The sequence below is a fragment of the Mauremys reevesii genome, linkage group 11, assembly GCF_016161935.1.
Source record: "Mauremys reevesii isolate NIE-2019 linkage group 11, ASM1616193v1, whole genome shotgun sequence".
NCBI lineage: Eukaryota > Metazoa > Chordata > Testudines > Geoemydidae > Mauremys > Mauremys reevesii.
The window spans coordinates 31,952,563-31,971,752 of NC_052633.1; the positions used below are offsets into that span (position 1 = coordinate 31,952,563).

The following is a 19,190-nucleotide window of genomic DNA, read 5'->3' on the forward strand; positions in this document are numbered from 1 at the left end:
TCAGCTGCAGGGGGGTGCTAGAGCAGATCCAGTGGCAGGATCTAAACTAGTGTCATATGAATTTACTGCATTGTGTAAATGATTAATAATAAAATTCTCTGGAATTTGTTTTTTGAGTGCAATTTAAATTTTAAGAGGGGTTCTTCCACTTCCATTTAAAAAGACTGAAGGAAGTGGAAGTGTTTGTAATCCAGAGGTGTCACTGCATATAAGCCTGTCTCATGATCACTATACTAAAAAATGTTTTTAATGTGGAGATGGGCTCAAGCTAAAAATTCAGATCCAGATCTCAATGTGAAATGCAAGCACCCAAACGTTCAGGCGACGTTGGAGCTGGGGCTTTGGTTGGTTTAAGGAAATCTTCATTTCTTTACTTTGGAGAGTGTATTTTAGTACTGCTTATTTTTTCTTCCATAACCCCTCCTTGGGAACGAAGATATGAAAAACGCTGCCCATGATGTTTCTTTTTTACTTTCTTTGCTGGCTAGATTCTCTCTCTTTTTCCTTCTCTTCATCCCTCTTTTTGATTCTGTTTCTGTTCCCTTGTTACCCATTATGAAACAGACAAGTCTGCAGGGCTGGAAAAACCAACAGAGGTTACAGGGGTAAGCTATAGTTCAGGCTGCTGTGAATGTGTAAGAAAGATCCAGTTTATGGGCATTTTGTAGATTTCTCTAAGAGTTCACAGGACTTCTAGTAATGGAAATTGCTGAGGGGAGTATCAGACTGGTAGTAACAATAGGAGAGTCAGAAACAATTGCCACAGGTCCAAAGAGAGGCCATGATTCAACGTACTGAATAAGGAAGCACAGTTAGGTCCCAGACTATGTACTGGAGTCTGGAAAGGTGAAAAATAAGAGGAAATATGATAGCTCTATATAAGAAAATAACAAGCTTGAAGAAGGCCATATGGATTATACCTTTTATCCTGTCCTATAATAAAAGGTTAAGAAAATACTTGATAAAATTAAAAGGACACAATTAAATTGGATAATAGGAAACTCTTTTTAAAAAGCCATGTATAATCTGTAGAGTTCACACCTCTAGATGCTATTTGAAGTGAACAGCTTAGCAAGAGTCAAGAAAAGTCTCAGATAACATGAATAAGAATAGTAGCTGAAATTTTACTGGTTAGCATAAAAATGACAAGTACTATGCTTCACAGCATAAGTTGTAGTTGAAGAATAAGCTAACATCAGGAAGAAATTTCTTCCCTATTGCAATACTGTAAAGTTAAATGCATTTGGGGGGAGGGGGGTCAGTACTTCTGTATGTGGCAAACCGTTTTTGGCCATTGTCAAGGAGAGGATTCTGCCCTGGAATGCTAGAACATTTCCTGTACCCTTATGCATACTACACTGATACAGATGTTTGATGCTGAAGTCTCAGGTTTGCCAAGTTTACTATTTTAGTGAAATAAACCAGTGATATTTGAAAATCTACATTCATCCTACATGTCTTTTATCCACTATGTAAAGTATATTGCATGCTGTACAAGGTATAAATATACGCTAAGGAAATAAGATAGATACATATAGATAGAGATAGAGATATATACATACATACAAGACTTTTTTTAAAATGGGTGCCTAAAGTTAGGCTCTTAAATCCATATTTAGGCACGTGCGCATGTGCACACAAACACGCACATATGTCATTTGTAAATAAAACGTATGGCCCTGATATTGCAGTTGAATTCACCGTAATGGGACCCTTGCACCAATACTGAGCCTCATCAACTTCCGTGGGGCTCTGTGCAAGCAAAACCACATTGATCCAATTGCAAGGTTGGGTGGGTGTCTGTCTATGTTGCTATATATATATATATATATTCCTTCAGTTTTTCTTCTTTGTAAAGAATAATATGCAACAGCTAATATATTTTTATTAACAAGACGTGCATATAAATCATGTAAACTTTGGTGGTGTTTAAAAATAATAGATTTGAAAATAAGAATATTGATTTGGCACGTATTCTCAATTTGGAATGTCCCCAAATGCAGTTCTTTGGAAATTGGGCATCATGACCTCCCCACTACCACTATTCCTTATCTCTCTCACAAAATAATCAGAACATTTTTAAGGGGGGAAAACTGAAACGCTTATCTCGGCTTTCCCTTCAGTGACAGGATTATGATTGTTTTGTTTTTTGTTATTGAGGAAATCAAAGTTGAATTGTCCTCAGGCATCCAGCTGAGTAGAGAAGCAGTATATGTACATTTCAGAATTGCCCCAAACTCATGTCTGAATTGACACGTATTTCCATTCTTGTATAGATCCTGCTACTCTGTGCACCGTCACCAATGGAAATTCGACAGTTTCTATTGTGAACTATAAATAATGTAGAGGCCGCTTCAGTATGTAACATTAGGTGCCTGCTAAAAGACAAAATTCAGACTGACTTCAATAGGAACAGGAGAGGACTCTAAAATGATGCAACCTCTTTTTCATTAATAGGGTCTTACATTTTAATATACTAAATATTAGAGAAAAATTAAGCAATTTTAATGTGGCTGTATTGAAATAATCAATATTAAAAATACTAACATTTCTTTACATATTTTACGAATCCATACCAGATTTCCCTATGGATTCTAATAATGGCAACTGTAGAGGCTCCGGCAATGGTGAGTACATTTTTTATATATAACTGTTTTAATAAGTTATCTTCTTTCAAATTCTTTTAACTTTTAAATAAGACCAGTATTTAATGATGCATATATTGCTGTGTTGTCTCAATTTTTTGTACACTGTATGTTTGCTATGAGAGTTACATGTGCAATAAGACATTCAGGGAGGATGAAAGTTGGATTTAGGTGGTGAATTTCACTTTGAGTACTTTTCTAGGGTCTGATTCTGATGCTTTTATCCAGGCAAAACTTCCTTCAGGTCAAAAGGACTTTACTGATTTCAGGGGAGGTCCTGTCTGTGTTAGGATTGAGCCCTTATTGTGCTTTCCACTTTCATTGTGTCATTCCATACTATAGAAATATGATTTGGTTTGCTGCTCAGATCCTGCATCTCTGGAAGTTATCTTCCTACTAATTATTTTTTCACACAAGCTGGAAATTCAGTGTGCAGAAGTACGTTTGTTACTTCAAATCATTGGCCTGAACAGGTGAATGACATATTACATTACAGCATGCTAATGCAATGGACAACACTTCTCTTCACATTTTGGTATTGGAAAGAAAAATCAACAGTGCCACATATGTTAGACCCAGTGTGCATTGTTCAGCATGCAAATCTCTAGTGAATCAGATTCCTTACAAATTACTCTGATGCTTCTTTGTATTATATAGGGCCCAATTCACTACTGTGTCCAGTTTTATGTTGGAGGACCTCTATTAATTTACTGGAGTGAAACAGTGGTGAATCAAGCCCAGTGTATATAGCGCTCTGCTGAAATGCCAGCAGTCTCTCTTTTCAGACCTTGAAACTGTAGAGCAAAGTGGTAGAATTTTTCTTGTACAGTATATAAAGCATATACCTGAGTAAATTATAATTTGAATTAGTCACGGGTACATGGAGGTCAGACTAGATGATCATGATGGTCCCTTCTGACCTGTAAATACTGTAAACTTTAATTTTTTTCTTTGCTTCAGAAATTTCTAGAGTTGGAGCAAAGATCTAAAAAGTTGTTCTTGTTGTTTTAATGCATCTTATTTTATTAATTGATTTATTAATTTCAGTCAAATGGGGTTAATCTTAAGTAGCCTGTTTGGGCTTTGTTAAGAAAGGAAAGGAAAATTTGTTTTGTTTTACTTTACAGCAAAATACATTACAAATCGCTGCAAATAATTTTTCTGTGTAATTTTCTTCTATTAAGTTTAATTAAATCTACCAGCAACCACCATTTTTGACATTACTCTGGAGGTCAGATGAGCTGATCATAATGGTCCCTTCTGGCCTTAAAACTTATGGGTGAAATACTGACCCCATTGAAGTCAAGAGAAAAACTCCCGTTGACTTTAATAGGATCAGGATTTCACACTATGAATCCATGACTTTTCACTCCACTGAGCCTCCCATTGTCTTGTTTTTGTGTCAGAAGTGATTTAATCCCTTTGAGTTGACCACCATTCTTAGGTAATACAAGGAAAAAGAAAATTGAATTGCCCCATATGGATAGATTTGATATGGAAGTATTGCCTGAGAATTAGAGCTGGGGAATGACAGTCAGAGCTCCTGGATTCTATTACCATTTGTGCCAATAACTTCTTGTTGGCTGCTGGTCAAATCACATCGGCCAAAAGGTTCAGACTCGGGCATCTAAAGTTAGGCAGCTAAATCCACATTTAAGTTACTAACTGCACTTTTGTAAGAGGTGCTTATCAGCAGGTCAGTATGCCCAGTGGTCTGTGATGGGATGTTAGATGGGATGGGATCTGAGTTACTGCAGATAATTCTTTCCTGGGTGCTGGCTGGTGAGTCTTGCCCACATGCTCAGGGTTTAACTGATCGCCATATTTGGGGTCGGGAAGGAATTTTCCTCCAGGGAAGATTGGCAGAGGCCCTGGAGGTTTTTTGCCAAATTCCTTCCCGACCCCTAACACAGCTAAAATAATTTAAACTAAACTCTATTTTTTCTTGCCACAAAACTGCATTTAGACTATGCAAAGATCATTTTTGCTTGTTTTAGAGTTAAGTGAAAAAATTTTACATTTGGGCATCTACAGTTATTCACTTAAATCCAGAGTTAGGTGTTTAAAGCAGCCTGATTATTATAGACTTTAAGGTCAGAAGGGACCATTATGATCGTCTAGTCTGACCTCCTGCACAACGCAGGCCACAGAATCTCACCCACCCACTCCTGTAACAAACCCCTAACCTATGTCTGAGTTACTGAAGTCCTCAAATTGTGGTTTGAAGACCTCAAGCTGCAGAGAATCCTCCAGCAAGTGACCCATGCCCCATGCTGCAGAGGATTCAGAGGTCAGATCTTTGCATAGTCTAAATGCAGTTTTGTGCTTACCAATTACTGTTAAAAGAACATTATATGATGCATGTTTGTTGTGTCTCACTGATTTTTATACCAGATATGCTCAGTTTATAAGTAAAAAGATTTTTTTTTAAATAACGAGTCTTGCAAACTTGTGGGATCTGAAGGTCAAGCTGTTTACTTTCCTTGTCATGTTGCACCATCAGTAATGAAATATTTTGCTGGCCCTAAATTGCTTCAGTGCCAATCCCATTGTCTTCATTGTGGTCACCCAAATTTAACTGCTTGGAATTTAAACAGTTTTGTTGTGATGTGGCAAGAAAAAATAGAGTTTAGTTTAAATTATTTTAGCTGTGTTGGCTCTGTTGGACTAATAGGAGTGAAAAGCAATAAAAATATACATTACTTTAGAAAGCAGATATGATTGTGAAAACACCCAGGGAGCAGCTCTGAAGAATAAGCTGAATATTTTTTTAGTGTAGAATCACATTTTGAGTCTCAATATAGTACATTTTTTTTCAGTTGACAAATATAATTTAATCCCACGAGAAAAGAGCATTATTTTTTAATATTTGCTTTGTTTATATGTTCAGTAAAACAGCTTTTGTCCTTTCACCATTGTAAATAGACCCTTTGTAAGTTGTATTACAATGAAGTGTTTTAAAAAATTCAGGACTGGACATTCTGTATGATGATAAAGGATATTGCAAATAGTTGTGTGTATTGTTGCCTGTAAGTAATGTCAGCATGTTAAATCTACTCAAAGCAGCTCTTATCCCTGGCAAAGTCAATTGGCAAAATCTTGCCTCCAAGTCTGCATGTAAATAATTTTTTTCCCCTTCCTTGGCTAGAAACTACATTCTTGTCTATTTCATCAGATGCTCTTACAGTTGCTTAGAAGTTTCTCCAGATTTTATTATTTTTTCAGTGAAACTTTTGCCAGCTTTGAGAACTTATATTAATCGGTAATACAACCAGGTTTTATGGGAGTGACATATTTTATATATTTTTATTTTTAAAAGCCCCTATATATTTGTAGGGGAACATTTTCACAGGCACAAATGGCACATAGGCCCCTAACTCCCACTGACTTTTTCTTAAAAATTGAATGTTTCATTGCTTTCCCAGTGGAGTTAGGGGTCTAGCTGCCCTTTGGTTCCCAGTGCCCTAGGTGTTAGAGGGAAGGTAGGCGGAGCATTGTCAGTAGCTCTAGCAGCTCCAGAGGAGAATGGCTAGATAGAGTGTGGGCAGGGTCACGTCCCATACTCCTGCACAACAAGATCGGGGATAACTGTCTATTGCAGTTACACATGTATAGAAAGGGGTGTTTCCCTCTGTCATGGAGCGTGGGGAAGTCATGGCCCTGCACCCTCCACTTCCTGCGATTCACCGTGGCTCTCAGCCAGCCAGTAAAACAGAAGGTTTATTAGACAACAGGAACACAGTCCCAAGCAGGGCTTGTAGGTACAAACAGGACCGCTCAGCCAGGTCCCTCTGGGGGGCAAGGATCTTAGACCTCAGACTTGGGGTTCCCTGCCTCTTCCCAGCCAGCCCAAAACTGAAACCAAAAACCCCTTCAGCAGGCTCTCTCTCCCCCTCCTTCTCTCCCCCTTCCCTTTGTCCAGTTTCCCTGCAAAGGTGTCGACTCGCCCCACCCCCCTTCCTGGCTCAGGTTACAGGCTCAAGTACTGTCCCTCACCTAAAGTCATCTCCTGCTCTCCCATGCCCCATGCAGACAGTCCCAGTAAAACTAAATGACATTCCCAGGTCAATCCACCCCGCTCCCTACTGCTTCACACCCTCCATGCTCCCCTAGAATCTAAGAGACATTATACCTTTCAATAGCATAATTCTTCTAGGTTCTCCTCCGGGGTGTGTGTGTGTGTGTGTGTGTGTGTATGTATATGCGTGCCTTTGACCTTTCCTCTCACATAGGTTCATCCCTGCAAGAGACATCAAATCAATCAAGTCTTTTTATACACACATCATTTTCCCACTGAAGGCAACATGATCCAGTGGATAGGGCACCATAATAGGAGTCAGGAGACCTGGGTTCTCATTCAAACTCTACTGATAACTTAATAACTGGCCTAACAAGTCACTTAACTTCTCTGTGCCTAAGCTTCTCCATTTCTAAAGGGGATACCAATGGCTCCTCTTTTGTAAAACTCTCTGAAATCTACAAATTGAAAGTGCTGATAAGTGTTATTAGATAGTATCATTCAGTGAGATCAGGGAGAAGCCCATTGATTATATTCTAGGACAATAACAGTAAAATATTTTCCTTGGATTAAAGCAGTTTCTGAGATTGTTATTGTTTTAGGAGTGTAAACCCATAGGTGGCATTGCTATCAATTTCAATCACCTTGTGTTTTGCTAGTGTGGTGGAATAAAGTTCTGCAGAGAAGGGGAATTTTAAGGAATTGACATAGTGTGTTGTTAAGGTAACTCTCCTGGATACAGGTCTGACTCTGTTTGGATTTGAAATGTGAAACTAGCATGAATAAGGGTTACAGAACTGGTCCCTTTATGAGTACCTGTTTTGAGGCTGTTCACAAAATGAGCAATAATTTGGCCTAAGTGTCCATGAATTCACATAGGCTTAATGAAAACCAAAAATTACTTCTTTTCTGCCTTATTTTAAAACAGTAACATAGAAAAGCTCAACTCTGTAGTGCTCTGTGTGTGTGTGTGTGTGTGTGTGTGTGTGTATTTCTGAGGATACATTTTGAAATTCAAGAGAAACAGTCTTCCTTTGAAATGTTCTTTATTCCTGTATACACTATTTTCTGTTTTTAACTATAAGGATACATTGAAGCCAAAGTAAATGATAAACTGAGAACCCCAATAAATAACACAATAATTTCCTAATTTTTTCAAAGCACAAAAATACAAGTTTATTTTTTGGAACTGTTCTTTTCAGATTATACTGAAATATCTGAAATGGGCACTGTTGTTTTAGATCTTAAGTGTATAGAAATCAGCTGTGTTGGGTTTTACTGTTTTTAATATTGAAGGATGCATACATGACTTGGGAGGCAGTGTTAGATGTTTAAAGCATGAGTGTGAGAGTCAAGGCACCTGGGTTCTGTTCCTAATTTGACTACTAATCTGCTGTGAATCATGTGCTGCTTCAGCTAGAAGGCAAAACAGATCAATAACAGGATATGCCTATTTCTGGAACATGATGTTTCTAGTAAGAGTATTGATGCAGTTGTTACTTCACAGGATGTTCTTTATGTATTTCTGAATAGAAGTAGAATGTCGTGTGCTTAGCAAACATAATGGGGGAAATTCTCTATTGGGCACAGCAGAGCTGGGAGGGGAGAGGCTGGATGGGGTTAGGGGGAGCTAGCAGGGAGCTGCCTCTGAGTATGGCTCTGGATGGTACTGTAAATTTGGTGGGGTGTGTGTGTGGGGGGGACGTTTACCCCAGCAACTGTCAACAGCAATCAGCTGCTCCACTCTACCGAGTCTCAATAACTTCCACTACATCCAAAATAATGAAGCAGCTTGATTTTTTTCTGCTAAAATGATGAATAGTTAACTCTTCAGATAGCAAAATTATGAGTAAAGGCTCCAGACTGAGTTAGCAACCTATTTGAAATGAATGAAGTGTACCCACCTGTATTATTGTTTCCAGCTTTCTGCAACCTCAGGCAGACAGTGCTGCATGGGTTTATATTTTGAATTATCTTTGCAACCAGAAGGGCTAGTAACCTCACTGTGATAATGAAAGCTTAGATTCTAGAGCACAGTTGTGTAGCAAATTCAGATAGAAGGGCAATTATGTGGCCACGTATTCATTATTGTACACAGGGTTCTGCATATTCTCTATGAGCTGAATTATACCTTCCTTTTTGCTGGGTATCTAGAGAGGGGAGTGATTACAAAGAGCCCTTCCCCAGGGTTCTTGCCAAAAAAAATATCGTCCTCACATCTCCCATCCCAAGCCAATGATCTGCAGTAGTGCATAGGGTAGTTATTTGTTATAGTTAGCACTCCACAATTACTTCTTATAATTCATGCAATTTTCAAGTGTTAATTTACTTACAAGAGCCTTCCCTTATTCTTTCCCTGAATGAAGTAGAAACATAGGAACTGCTCTCACAAAAGTCAGTGTCAAAAACTCACATTAGATATCATGATCATACTGAGACAAGTAACACACAGATTATAAATGGAAGAGTATCCAAACAAAGCTGATTGCCTTGTACATACCAATATTTATAGTATATACATACAAAATGTCATGTCTGTCTCATCCATGAGTAAGGTTTGCCGAATCAGCACCTTAATTTGCTCTTTGTTTTGCCTTTCTGGTGTGGGATGGGAAGTGAGATTGATTATATTTTAGCCATATATTTCTTTAGGGCACCTATTGAGAGGATTCTTTTTAGTACATGTTAGAATAAAAAGATCAAATGCAAAAATTTCAGTGATTAGAATTGTCTGAGCACTAGCCAAAATCTCCAGCTGGATCCTAGTTCAGTCCTTTGTAGCGTGTGTAGGCCAGTGAGTGGGCTGACGTGCCAACTAAGGAAGGTAAAATAAAGCCCAATTGATAGTTCAGTCCCAGGTCATTTCTTCAGTGCTGGCTTTATTAACTTCAAGGAGATTTCAAACCAGGATCAACATAATACAAGACACTTGCAACATCCAGACAAGACCTTTCAGCAAGATGGTAGGTGAGAAGACTGACTATTCCCCTGGGTAGCCTTCCTGGACATCTTCTAGGCCTCATATTACATGGCCACAGAACCAGCCTTCACAAGACTTTGCCAGAAGCATTCCTTTATACAGTAGCCACTAGGAAGTCACATGATGCTAAGTCATCTGACATTTCTTAATGATGTGCCTGGTCTGGAGACTACAAATGCCATTAGCCCCTGAGCTTAAAGGGATTGTGTCCCTGTAACAAATGTGCTGGCCATGCTTGTGCTTTCACGTTCGTACTCTTCTAGAGAGAACTGTCATAGGGAGTCTACAACCTGCCCTCAGTTTTGCTGGTGCATTTATTCTGGGTTTGATGTAGTATAACTGAAAGCAGAATTTAGTCTGTGATTGATAGTTAATTGGGAATTTTCCATCAAAATGATTTCTTGATAGGAAATGCAGTTTCTGCAAAATTTTTCAGTTTTCTGTTGGGGAAATCAAATATGAAATATCTCATTTTGAGTTGGTTTGTTGAACTGGCTGAAATGTATAGTTTCAAGTCCGTTCAACATTAAATTTCATTTCCCTAGTGTGGTGCATTGCCTCATGGGAGCTGTAATTCCATCCCCCATTCTCTCCTATGGGCTAGGCTCCCTCCCTAGACATCATCTCCCATGATACAATACAGTCTTTTGTCTGACTGGCTCAGTGGTGCATCATGGAAGTCCCATGACTGCATCATGGGAGGTGTAGTTTAGGCAGGGAGTCTGAGCCATAGGGGAGAACGAGGCCATGTGACTCCTGAACTACAGTTCCCATGAGGCAATGTGCCACAATAGGAAAATACTGTTTAACATTGAACAGGCTCAAAACAAAACATTTTGCCACTTCCAATATTTTTTAAATATTTTCTTTCCTAAGAGTATTGCTATTTCAACTATTTGTTCAGATTTGGGATGAAAACCAATATTGAAACATCAGAATTTCCTGCAGGACAGAAATTCTGATTTTCTTTCGGCTCCACTCTGATCTTTTTGTAAATATCCTCAAATCAGCAATGTGATGCTCAGTTTCACTGTTTTTGTGCAGAGGAGATTAATAATACCCTAAGGTTTTTAATAAAACCTGAATGTATGTATAAATTAATTATTGCCATCAGTCTCTGTTTGATTGTTTTTAAAGGCAGTTGGGGAGGGCGGGAGGATGGGAGAGTTTGTCTTTGAATCAATTCTTTGTTCTTCTAAAGCAAAGGTTTTCTCTTTTGCAGAGCGTTGCAAATGCAAACCTATTAAAGCTACCCAGAAGACCTATCTTCGGAACAATTATAACTATGGTAAGGACAGCTGCATGGCTAGGTATCAAACCTTTAAAGGAATAAATTATGTTTTTCAGGGAACTCTAAATTTAGTAATGCAACAGGAAAAAATTCCACAACGATGGGCTATGGCCTAAGCGTGTCATCAGTTCACACTCATTTGTACTAAGAAAGCTGCTCGGCTTGATTGTATTGAGTTAATTCATTAGCAGTAACTACAAAAAGAGAATTTTTTTTTACTTCATGTTTTAAGCTCAAAACTTGATTCACACATAGAAGGATGAGGCAAGGGTGGGTCAGTATTGTAATAGGACATCATTATAGTTGTAGCTTTTGAGATTAAAATGTTCTGTAAACCGTTTTTTTTAAACAATATTTAAACATTAACGTGCAAGCCCAGTGTATGTCATTGTACAATGTTGCTGTGTTTCACCCTAAATCCCAGTCAGGTATGAGATGTGCCACTTCATTGGCTCCAGGAAAATACTAAGTGTTTATACATTGAAAAATGTCTCTAGGCTTAAAAGTGACTGGGTAAAAATGACATTGTGGGATTCTGTCTTTCATCTCTCTCTGATTTCTAGCTCAGTTTACAAACAAAAAGATGTTTTTACTAAGTATCATCCCCCCCAAACTCATCCTGGGATCTGACATTGAAGTTAGGTTCTTTCCTTCTCCTACATCATTGCCGGTAATGAGGCTCCTGTAGGCCAAGTTATGTCAGTAACACCTGTGTGACACATACACACCTCCCCCCGGTGTTCAGACTATGTCCTGAACTGTCCAGATTTCCCTATTCTTCAAACATCCCCTGGGTCCAGCTCAGCAGCCTTTATTCAGACAAGTCTTTCTTACACAAATAAACCTGATGAAGTCAACAAGATTTCTTGCATAAGTAAGGATTATGTATGGGAGTCAGAAATGCAGAATTGGGCCCTTGAAGTCTTAATATGTTGATCTGCAACCTGTTACTCATGTGAGTAGCTACTAGTAGTTTCACTGAATTCATGAAAAAGGGTTTACATGACCAAGACATAGTGAATACAATTTTATTGTTAAACCAGTGTTTTTAAGTACATATATGTATACAAATGACATCCACTAATTCGGCAATAAAATAAATCCTACTAAATGATATTAATGAACTCTCATATTCATTGAAAAGCAGCAAGGTTATGATTTTCTGCCTCATTTAGTGGTTTTACATGTCGTGGTGGTTGGTGTGAGTATTCTCCAGTGGATAGTGCAGCTGCCTATGGCAGAGATTCACTGTGTGTGCTACAGCTACAGTTTGGGGGCTGTGTTGGAGAGAATGAAGATGACTTACCACAGGCTCTCTTTATATTCTGTTATACCATTCCTCTCTTTAGAATGTAAAGACCTCTGGAAACACATTAGAAAGAGTACCAAAGTAAAGTAGGCTTTTGTGGTAAAGTCTTAAGAAAGTGGATTAGTTTGGGTAAAAATTTTCCTCTGTATAACTCCTGTGAGTTGTTGAATAGTTGTGTTTAACTTAGCTGAGCATATCAGTGGGTGGAAAACCTGTGTGTGAGAAAGAGAGTGGGGATGGGTTAATGGATTTTCTCTATTTTTCATTACATCTCTTCCATTTTGCCTTGGGGGGGGGGGGAGGCACTAGTTATAAGAGATTAAGAATCTGAGGAATTTGGATGTAAAATGGAGGAAGATTCTATGTTTTGAAACAGGGCAAGATGTAGTAACCTGTGGATTTGCATGCAGTGTCAGCTCATTGGTCGCCATGAGAGACCTGAAAAATTGCTGCCCTTGGAAGGCAACTTTCCCTAGTATGCAGTTCATGGGAGAATGATAGGATCAGAGAAGAAACAATTAGACAGGTCATCAGGTCAAGATCAGGAGCATTGGCGATCATGGAAAACAGAGCAGATTGGTGCTGGGTCACTGGAGGAAGAAGAGAAAAGGGAAGGCCCTGTCATCCAATAGGGATAATGATACAATAAAGCTTTCAAGTATATTTTCCATTTTGTGAAAGGCTGTGGGTGCCAAATTAAGAGTCTGTACTAAACCTAAATAAGAAAGAAGTTGTAGCATTAGATGAATGAACAAGGAGGAAATAATATGAAGTATGAACTACATATTTAAAAAATACAGAGGGAATAAAAGAAAAAAGCTAAAAAAATATATCCCAGAGAAAGTAAGGTGAAAGACCCATTGCTAAATTATTCCCTGCACAGAGCACCTACATTGCTATTCTATACACTGAGCTACCTGAAATGTATATGTTACACTTGGTAGAAGAGAAAGTGAAGAAATAAGGGGAGAGAGGAATCTCTGGGTAAAATCTAGATGGAGTTCAGTTGAGCTTTTGATAAAGGAGCACACAAAAGACTAATCCACCAGGTCACAAAGGATGGCATGGGAGTGACCTACATTATTTGCTGCTGTTAACTACTCTGTTACTTTTCCCCAGTCATTCGGGCTAAAGTGAAGGAGGTGAAGACTAAATGTCATGATGTCACCGCAGTTGTTGAAGTAAAGGAGATACTAAAATCTTCCTTGGTGAATATTCCTAAGGACACTGTTAACCTTTACACAAACTCTGGCTGTCTATGCCCACCGCTCAGTGCCAATGAAGAATACATTATAATGGGCTATGAAGATGAGGAACGCTCCAGGTAATTTATTCTTTAAAGTGTTCTTTAAAGAATTACTTTCCCTGCTCTACTCGCCCACCCATGAGACCTCATTTTGAAGCCACCATTGTTCCCTCTGAAGAAAATTGGGCAGAATTTTCTTCAGAACTCATGAGCCATGCTTTTGAGTTACCTGGTCTTGTCACTGCTGAGTGCCATGAGGTTCTCTCTCTCTTCTCCCCCTGAGCAGATCCCGTTAGTGTTGTGTATATTGCTATGTACAGCATACACATTCCTCAATAATAAAATAACTAGCTTATCTGAAATGTGTAGGTTACTCTTGGTAGAAGGCTCCATAGCTGAGAAGTGGAAGGATCGTCTTGGTAAAAAAGTAAAGGTAAGACAATGTTTCATGATCTTAGTAACAATTGACATTGGAAACAGTGTTTGTATCTCACCTTTAAGAAAAGAGAGAAAATACATGAGGCCCAATTCTACACCCATGAAAGTTAACATGTCAGATTCTGATTCCATTACACACAGGTAAATTTGGAGTAACATAACTGAAATCAATGGAGTTCCTCCAGATTTATACAAGTTTAGCAGCGATTAAAACCTGAATCACTTATTTCAATCAGCAGGATCTGAATTAAGCTCTACAGCCAAATTCTGCGTTTAGATGCATACATGCAGCTTTTATTCAGTTCAGTGGGAACCATCTACACACAGCCAAGGGCAGAACGTGGTTTCACAAGCCACCGCCTTACCTCATTTACAAACTTGTGCGTCTCAGATTTTAAATGTTTAAATACAGTTCTCATCTAAATTGTGCAGACTTGGTCTTGCTCCTAGACTTAGCTCTTCATCTAAGGAAACATTTGACATATGTGAGGGAGGAAAAGAACGTGGGAGGAATACAAGTGTGGGAGTTCCTATCTGAAAGAAAATAGAGAAATAGGGAGGAACTGGAGCAGACACAAAAATGATGTATGCTTCGCCCTAATATCTTGTAATTCCTGGAATGATTGATTGGGCAAGCTAAGCATCCACACAGACTTTGGCCCCTGAGCTTTATCTTTCGTATCTGACACCCGTCAGACCTCAAATGGTTTTAGTGACCTTGGCACCATTACAAAACATCACTTTACATGGAAAGCGTTTATTTTAAAAACAATTTCTCCAACATGTTGATTTGACATAAATAAGGTTCCCCACATCTTTTTGCATGTGTGTGTTATAGAATCATAGACTTTAAGGTCAGAAGGAACCATTATGATCATCTAGTCTGACCTCCTGCACAATGCAGCCCACAGAATCTCACCCACTCACTCCTGTATCAAACCTGTGTCTGAGCCACTGAAGTCTTCAAATCATGGTTTAAAGACTTCAAGGTTTAGAGAACCTTCTAGCAAGTGACCCGTGCCCCACACTGCAGAGAAAGGTGAAAAACCCCTTCTGCCAATCTGCCCTGGAGGAAAATTCCTTTCCAACCCCAAATATGGTGATCAGCTAAACCCTGAGCATATGGGCAAGACTCACCAGCCAGACACACAGGAAAGAATTCTCTGTAGTAACTCAGATCCCATCCCATCTAACATCCCACCACAAGCCATTGGGCATATTTACCGCCAGTAATCAAAGACTAATTAATTGCCAAAATTAGGCTATCCCATTATACCATCCCCTCCATAAACTTATCAAGCTTAGTCTTGAAGCCAGATATGTCTTTTTTCCCCCACTACTCCCCTTGGAAGGCTGTTCCAGAACTTTGGTACTCTGATGGTTAGAAACCTTCATCTAATTTCAAGTCTAACTTCCTAGTATCCATTTGTTCTTGTGTCCACATTGGTACTGAGCTTAAATAATTCCTCTCCCTCCCTGGTATTTATTCCTCTGATATATATAGTCCTCAGATCTTTTCTTCCATCAGCTCTATGAGGCGGTACTTTATGGAGACAAAACTTTTCAGGTGCCCCATCCAGGATCATGTACATGTCACAGCTTCCACATCCAGTCATCTTCATTGTGTCTTCCACTGCTTGGGTCACTACAACTGCTGCCTCTGTATCTGTCATAGGCTTCCCATCTAAATCCTGTAAATCTGGGAAACGCAAACCAACCCAAAACACCACCACCCTCAGCAAAACAAACCCCCAACAAGCAGGAAGACACTGCTAGAACACTGCACACTCCCCTTCAGTAGCCTGTGTGTTCCTCTGCCTGCCTCTTAGTCTTCCCCAAACTCCCCCTGTAAACTCTCCTGTTTACAGCTCTGTTTGCTGGCTCCTGGGCCGCTGCAACTGTCTATGCCGCTGTCTGACTGGCTGGCTACCTTTATAGGACCCCTAGTGAGAGAAGCCCCGCCCCCTAATCAGGGCTCAGCTTCTCTCCCAGCACACTGCCCCTACCAGCCTCCACAGGTACAAATACAAATAGCTACAAATACCTTCTCCTCCAACAGAAGTCCCACTCAAACTCCCCCGTTTACAGCTCTGTTTGCTGGCTCCTGTGCCGCTGTAGCTGTCTATCTCTGGTCTGTCTGTTTCCCCTTATTCTCTTCAGTTTTAGTGATCATTGCAGAGAAAATCCTACTTTTTTATACAAATTGAAATTCTTCTCTGTCTAGCTGTCATCCATATGCCTTTTATTAGACGGGGTGACCTGTTTTAAATTCTCATCTGGTAGATCCTCCTCAACTCCAGTGCCAGAGAACATGATAATTCATGTTGTTCTCTGGTACTTTAGTTCTGGTTTCCTGCTACTAGTGTAACTTCAGTTACTGGTGACTGTTACATCCCTGGTAGTTTCATTACCATCTATTACAGCACACACAGTTCCCTCGTGCCAGCTCTGCTCTATGAATCACTTGATTGCTTTTCTATCATGGTTTCCTAAAAAGGTCCACAGGTGGCTTTACTTACATTAAAAAAAAAAAAAAAGCATAAGCTACGTTTGCTTGTCATTGTATCATGGTGTCTGATCATTCATTTCTGTGTTAATATGATCTCTTAGGCAGCCAGCAGTTCAAGTCAACTGTCAAGTTGTTTAAAAAAACCAAACAAAAAAACCCACACACTAGTTTAAAAACCCCTACAAACTGAAAAAAGATCCTTACTCATGTTTCTAGTAAGACCTGAGGACAATAACCCTGCAAATAAATTATGTACGTAAGTTTGTTCTTAGGCTGCTGAGCACAAGCATGGCTTTGAGTTTGATGAAGCTAGTTTCATGAGTAAAGTTAAATATAAGATATTAAAATCTAATGTGCTTTTCACAGTGGTGTTTGATTACTACTTGTATTTCTTTCAGCTTGAACACGGACACAGTTTTACTATAGTTTATAGTCACTCTCTGATTCTCAACACTGCAGTGGTTGGGTTGCAAGCCTGTGGAGAGGAATGTTTAGGTCCAATCTTGGGGGGGAACCAAGCTTGTTTTCACTGAAAGAAAAATGCATTAACATTTTAAATCATTCATTTTGGTAAAATAACTTTTTCAAAGTCTACGTTTTGACCATAATCTACCCTGGCATTCATAACTTAGGTCTTTGTGTGTAATGTCACTCATCCCCTGTTTGTGTAAATAACATGCTATGCATTTGAAGGCATGATCCTGTGAGGTGCTGAGTGCCCTCAACTTCCAACTACTTCACTGAGAGTTGAGAGGGCTCAACACCTCTTAGGATTGGATCCTTATCCTGCAGGCTGAGTCGTGTAGGTTGACTACTTACTACAGAGCCCTGCTAAAGTAAAGAGGGTTTATGCGAATCAGCTTGCAGAATCATAGCCTTAGTAAGTAGCTAACATTTGAGCCTTTAAAATGGCACATCTCTACCAAAAAACAGTTAAAGAAACAAAGGTTTAAGAAATATGGTCACTAGACCATGAGAACAAGGACCTGTTTTACCCTGAAATTTGTAGATTTCATACCGTAATATTATGTAGTTACACATTTAGGTAGCCACATTCCTGTCACTATGCTCTGCACTCTGGGGCAGAACTCCTTACTTCTGCTCATAATCTAAGTCACATTCACTATTTTATAAAGTCTCTCTGGCATTTTCCTCTTCTGGTGGGGGTAACAGCATCTTTTCGAAATATTACCGGTACTTTGCAGCATTTGAGTGTAATTTGTGAACTAGTTTTGTAAAAATATCTGAGTTTAGGGTATTTTGAAACACATGCAGTTGTAGTTAAATTTTTTTCTTCCATTTATTAGTTTTGTTTGCTTACATTGTACAGCGCTGGGATCAGAAACTCCGTCACCCTGGAAAGGGCAAAAATGAGCCTGGACAAAGCGATTCTGCTCAAAAGTCTGGCAAGAACAGTAATCCACGACAAACACGCAACTAAATGTGAAAAGCTATGTAAAAATCAATGGACTATATATTAAGACTTGCATTGTTGGAGCAGCAAGGGAGAAATTGCACTATTGCACGTTATATTCTATTGTTTACTACAAAATCATGTTGTAGCTAATTAGTTATTTTCCCTCATTTTCTGCCTTTTTTTTGGAGGGGGGTGTAAATCCTGAAAATTTATATTTTTTATCTCAGTAGTAACTGCAGAAAACTGCCCTTATGAGGTAAAAATAGGAGGACGCATTTACTGAAGTTAAGACAGGGTGGTGGTTTTATCAGTGGGGCCATGTTGCTTAGAGAAAGACTTCAGCATAGGAATGGAATCTGGCCAGACCAGGACCTTTTTGAAAAAAAAAAAAAAGTGACTTTAACCCAGCTTCTCTGCTCCTGTCCCTTTTTCTCACATGCTTGATCATGGCTGCAGCGACTGGGTTATTTTAATGTATACGTTTTAATCTGAAATATAATGGCCATAGCTACACATAAATTAAGAATTATATGGCACTTCTGGAAAGACGCTGAAGAGCAAAATTAATGGTTAGCAGCAGCAAAATAGTAAGGGAAATTTTGACTGATGAAAACCAGTTTAAATATTTAGCTCTGCAGTTATCTAACAAAACAAAAAAAAAACCCACCAAAACTAATCAGCATTAAGGAAGAGATTCATGTTAAAAGTGGTAGTCTAATCAGCACAACCCTTCAGTTTGCTTACTCTTAAATAAGCCACTATGTAAGTTTAAATCTTAACTTACATCTGTCACAACAAAAACACATGGGACTTCTTAAATGCTTTAATCCTTGTGGGAAATGTATAGTTCTGTTAACTCACAACATAATTTACAATATACTTGCTCTCGTAATGGCAGTTCCTTCCCCCTCCTCCCCTCACCCCATCGTAGGAGTAGACTGACTTACCAGGCCTGCTTCTCAGAATAGGTCTGCACTTTATCGTTTTGATTTTGTGGTGTTATTCTTATTTCTGTGCCTACATAAACAGCAGTGTTTAATGCTCAGTAAAATATGTTTAATAAAAGAATTATAGTTGTCAGAGACCTTATCCTGACTTTTGCACCAAATGAACGTTTAAAATCCATGATTTATTATCGTCCATAGTGTATGCCAGCGCGCAAAAAAAAACAGCCCTTCATTTTCTTCCTTCAATAGATTTTTTTTAGTCAGTGCCAACAATTTGAAATCATCATTTTTTTTAAAAAGTATAATGATGTAAGTAGAATACCAGGCTTCTGTGCTCTGGTGTACAGAAAATAAAACATTTATGATGCAAACTATTACTGCATTTTTAGT

At 38.9% G+C, this 19,190-nt stretch overlaps 1 protein-coding gene across 2 annotated transcripts in view; it reads left to right on the plus strand.

Annotated features, from left to right (window-relative positions):
- FRZB (frizzled related protein) overlaps nt 1-18,961 on the plus strand; it is a 33,601-nt gene extending 14,640 nt beyond the window's left edge. The window contains exons 2-6 of one of the 2 annotated variants that reach the window (XM_039495846.1): nt 2,580-2,627; nt 10,866-10,931; nt 13,363-13,567; nt 13,859-13,922; nt 17,767-18,961. In XM_039495846.1, the coding sequence (XP_039351780.1) occupies nt 2,580-2,627; nt 10,866-10,931; nt 13,363-13,567; nt 13,859-13,922; nt 17,767-17,877 (494 nt within the window). In that variant the 3' untranslated portion in view covers nt 17,878-18,961. The remainder of the gene's footprint in view (nt 1-2,579; nt 2,628-10,865; nt 10,932-13,362; nt 13,568-13,858; nt 13,923-17,766) is intronic. The other variant, XM_039495848.1, reaches the window with a different exon arrangement.
- The last annotated feature ends 229 nt before the right edge of the window (nt 18,962-19,190 follow it).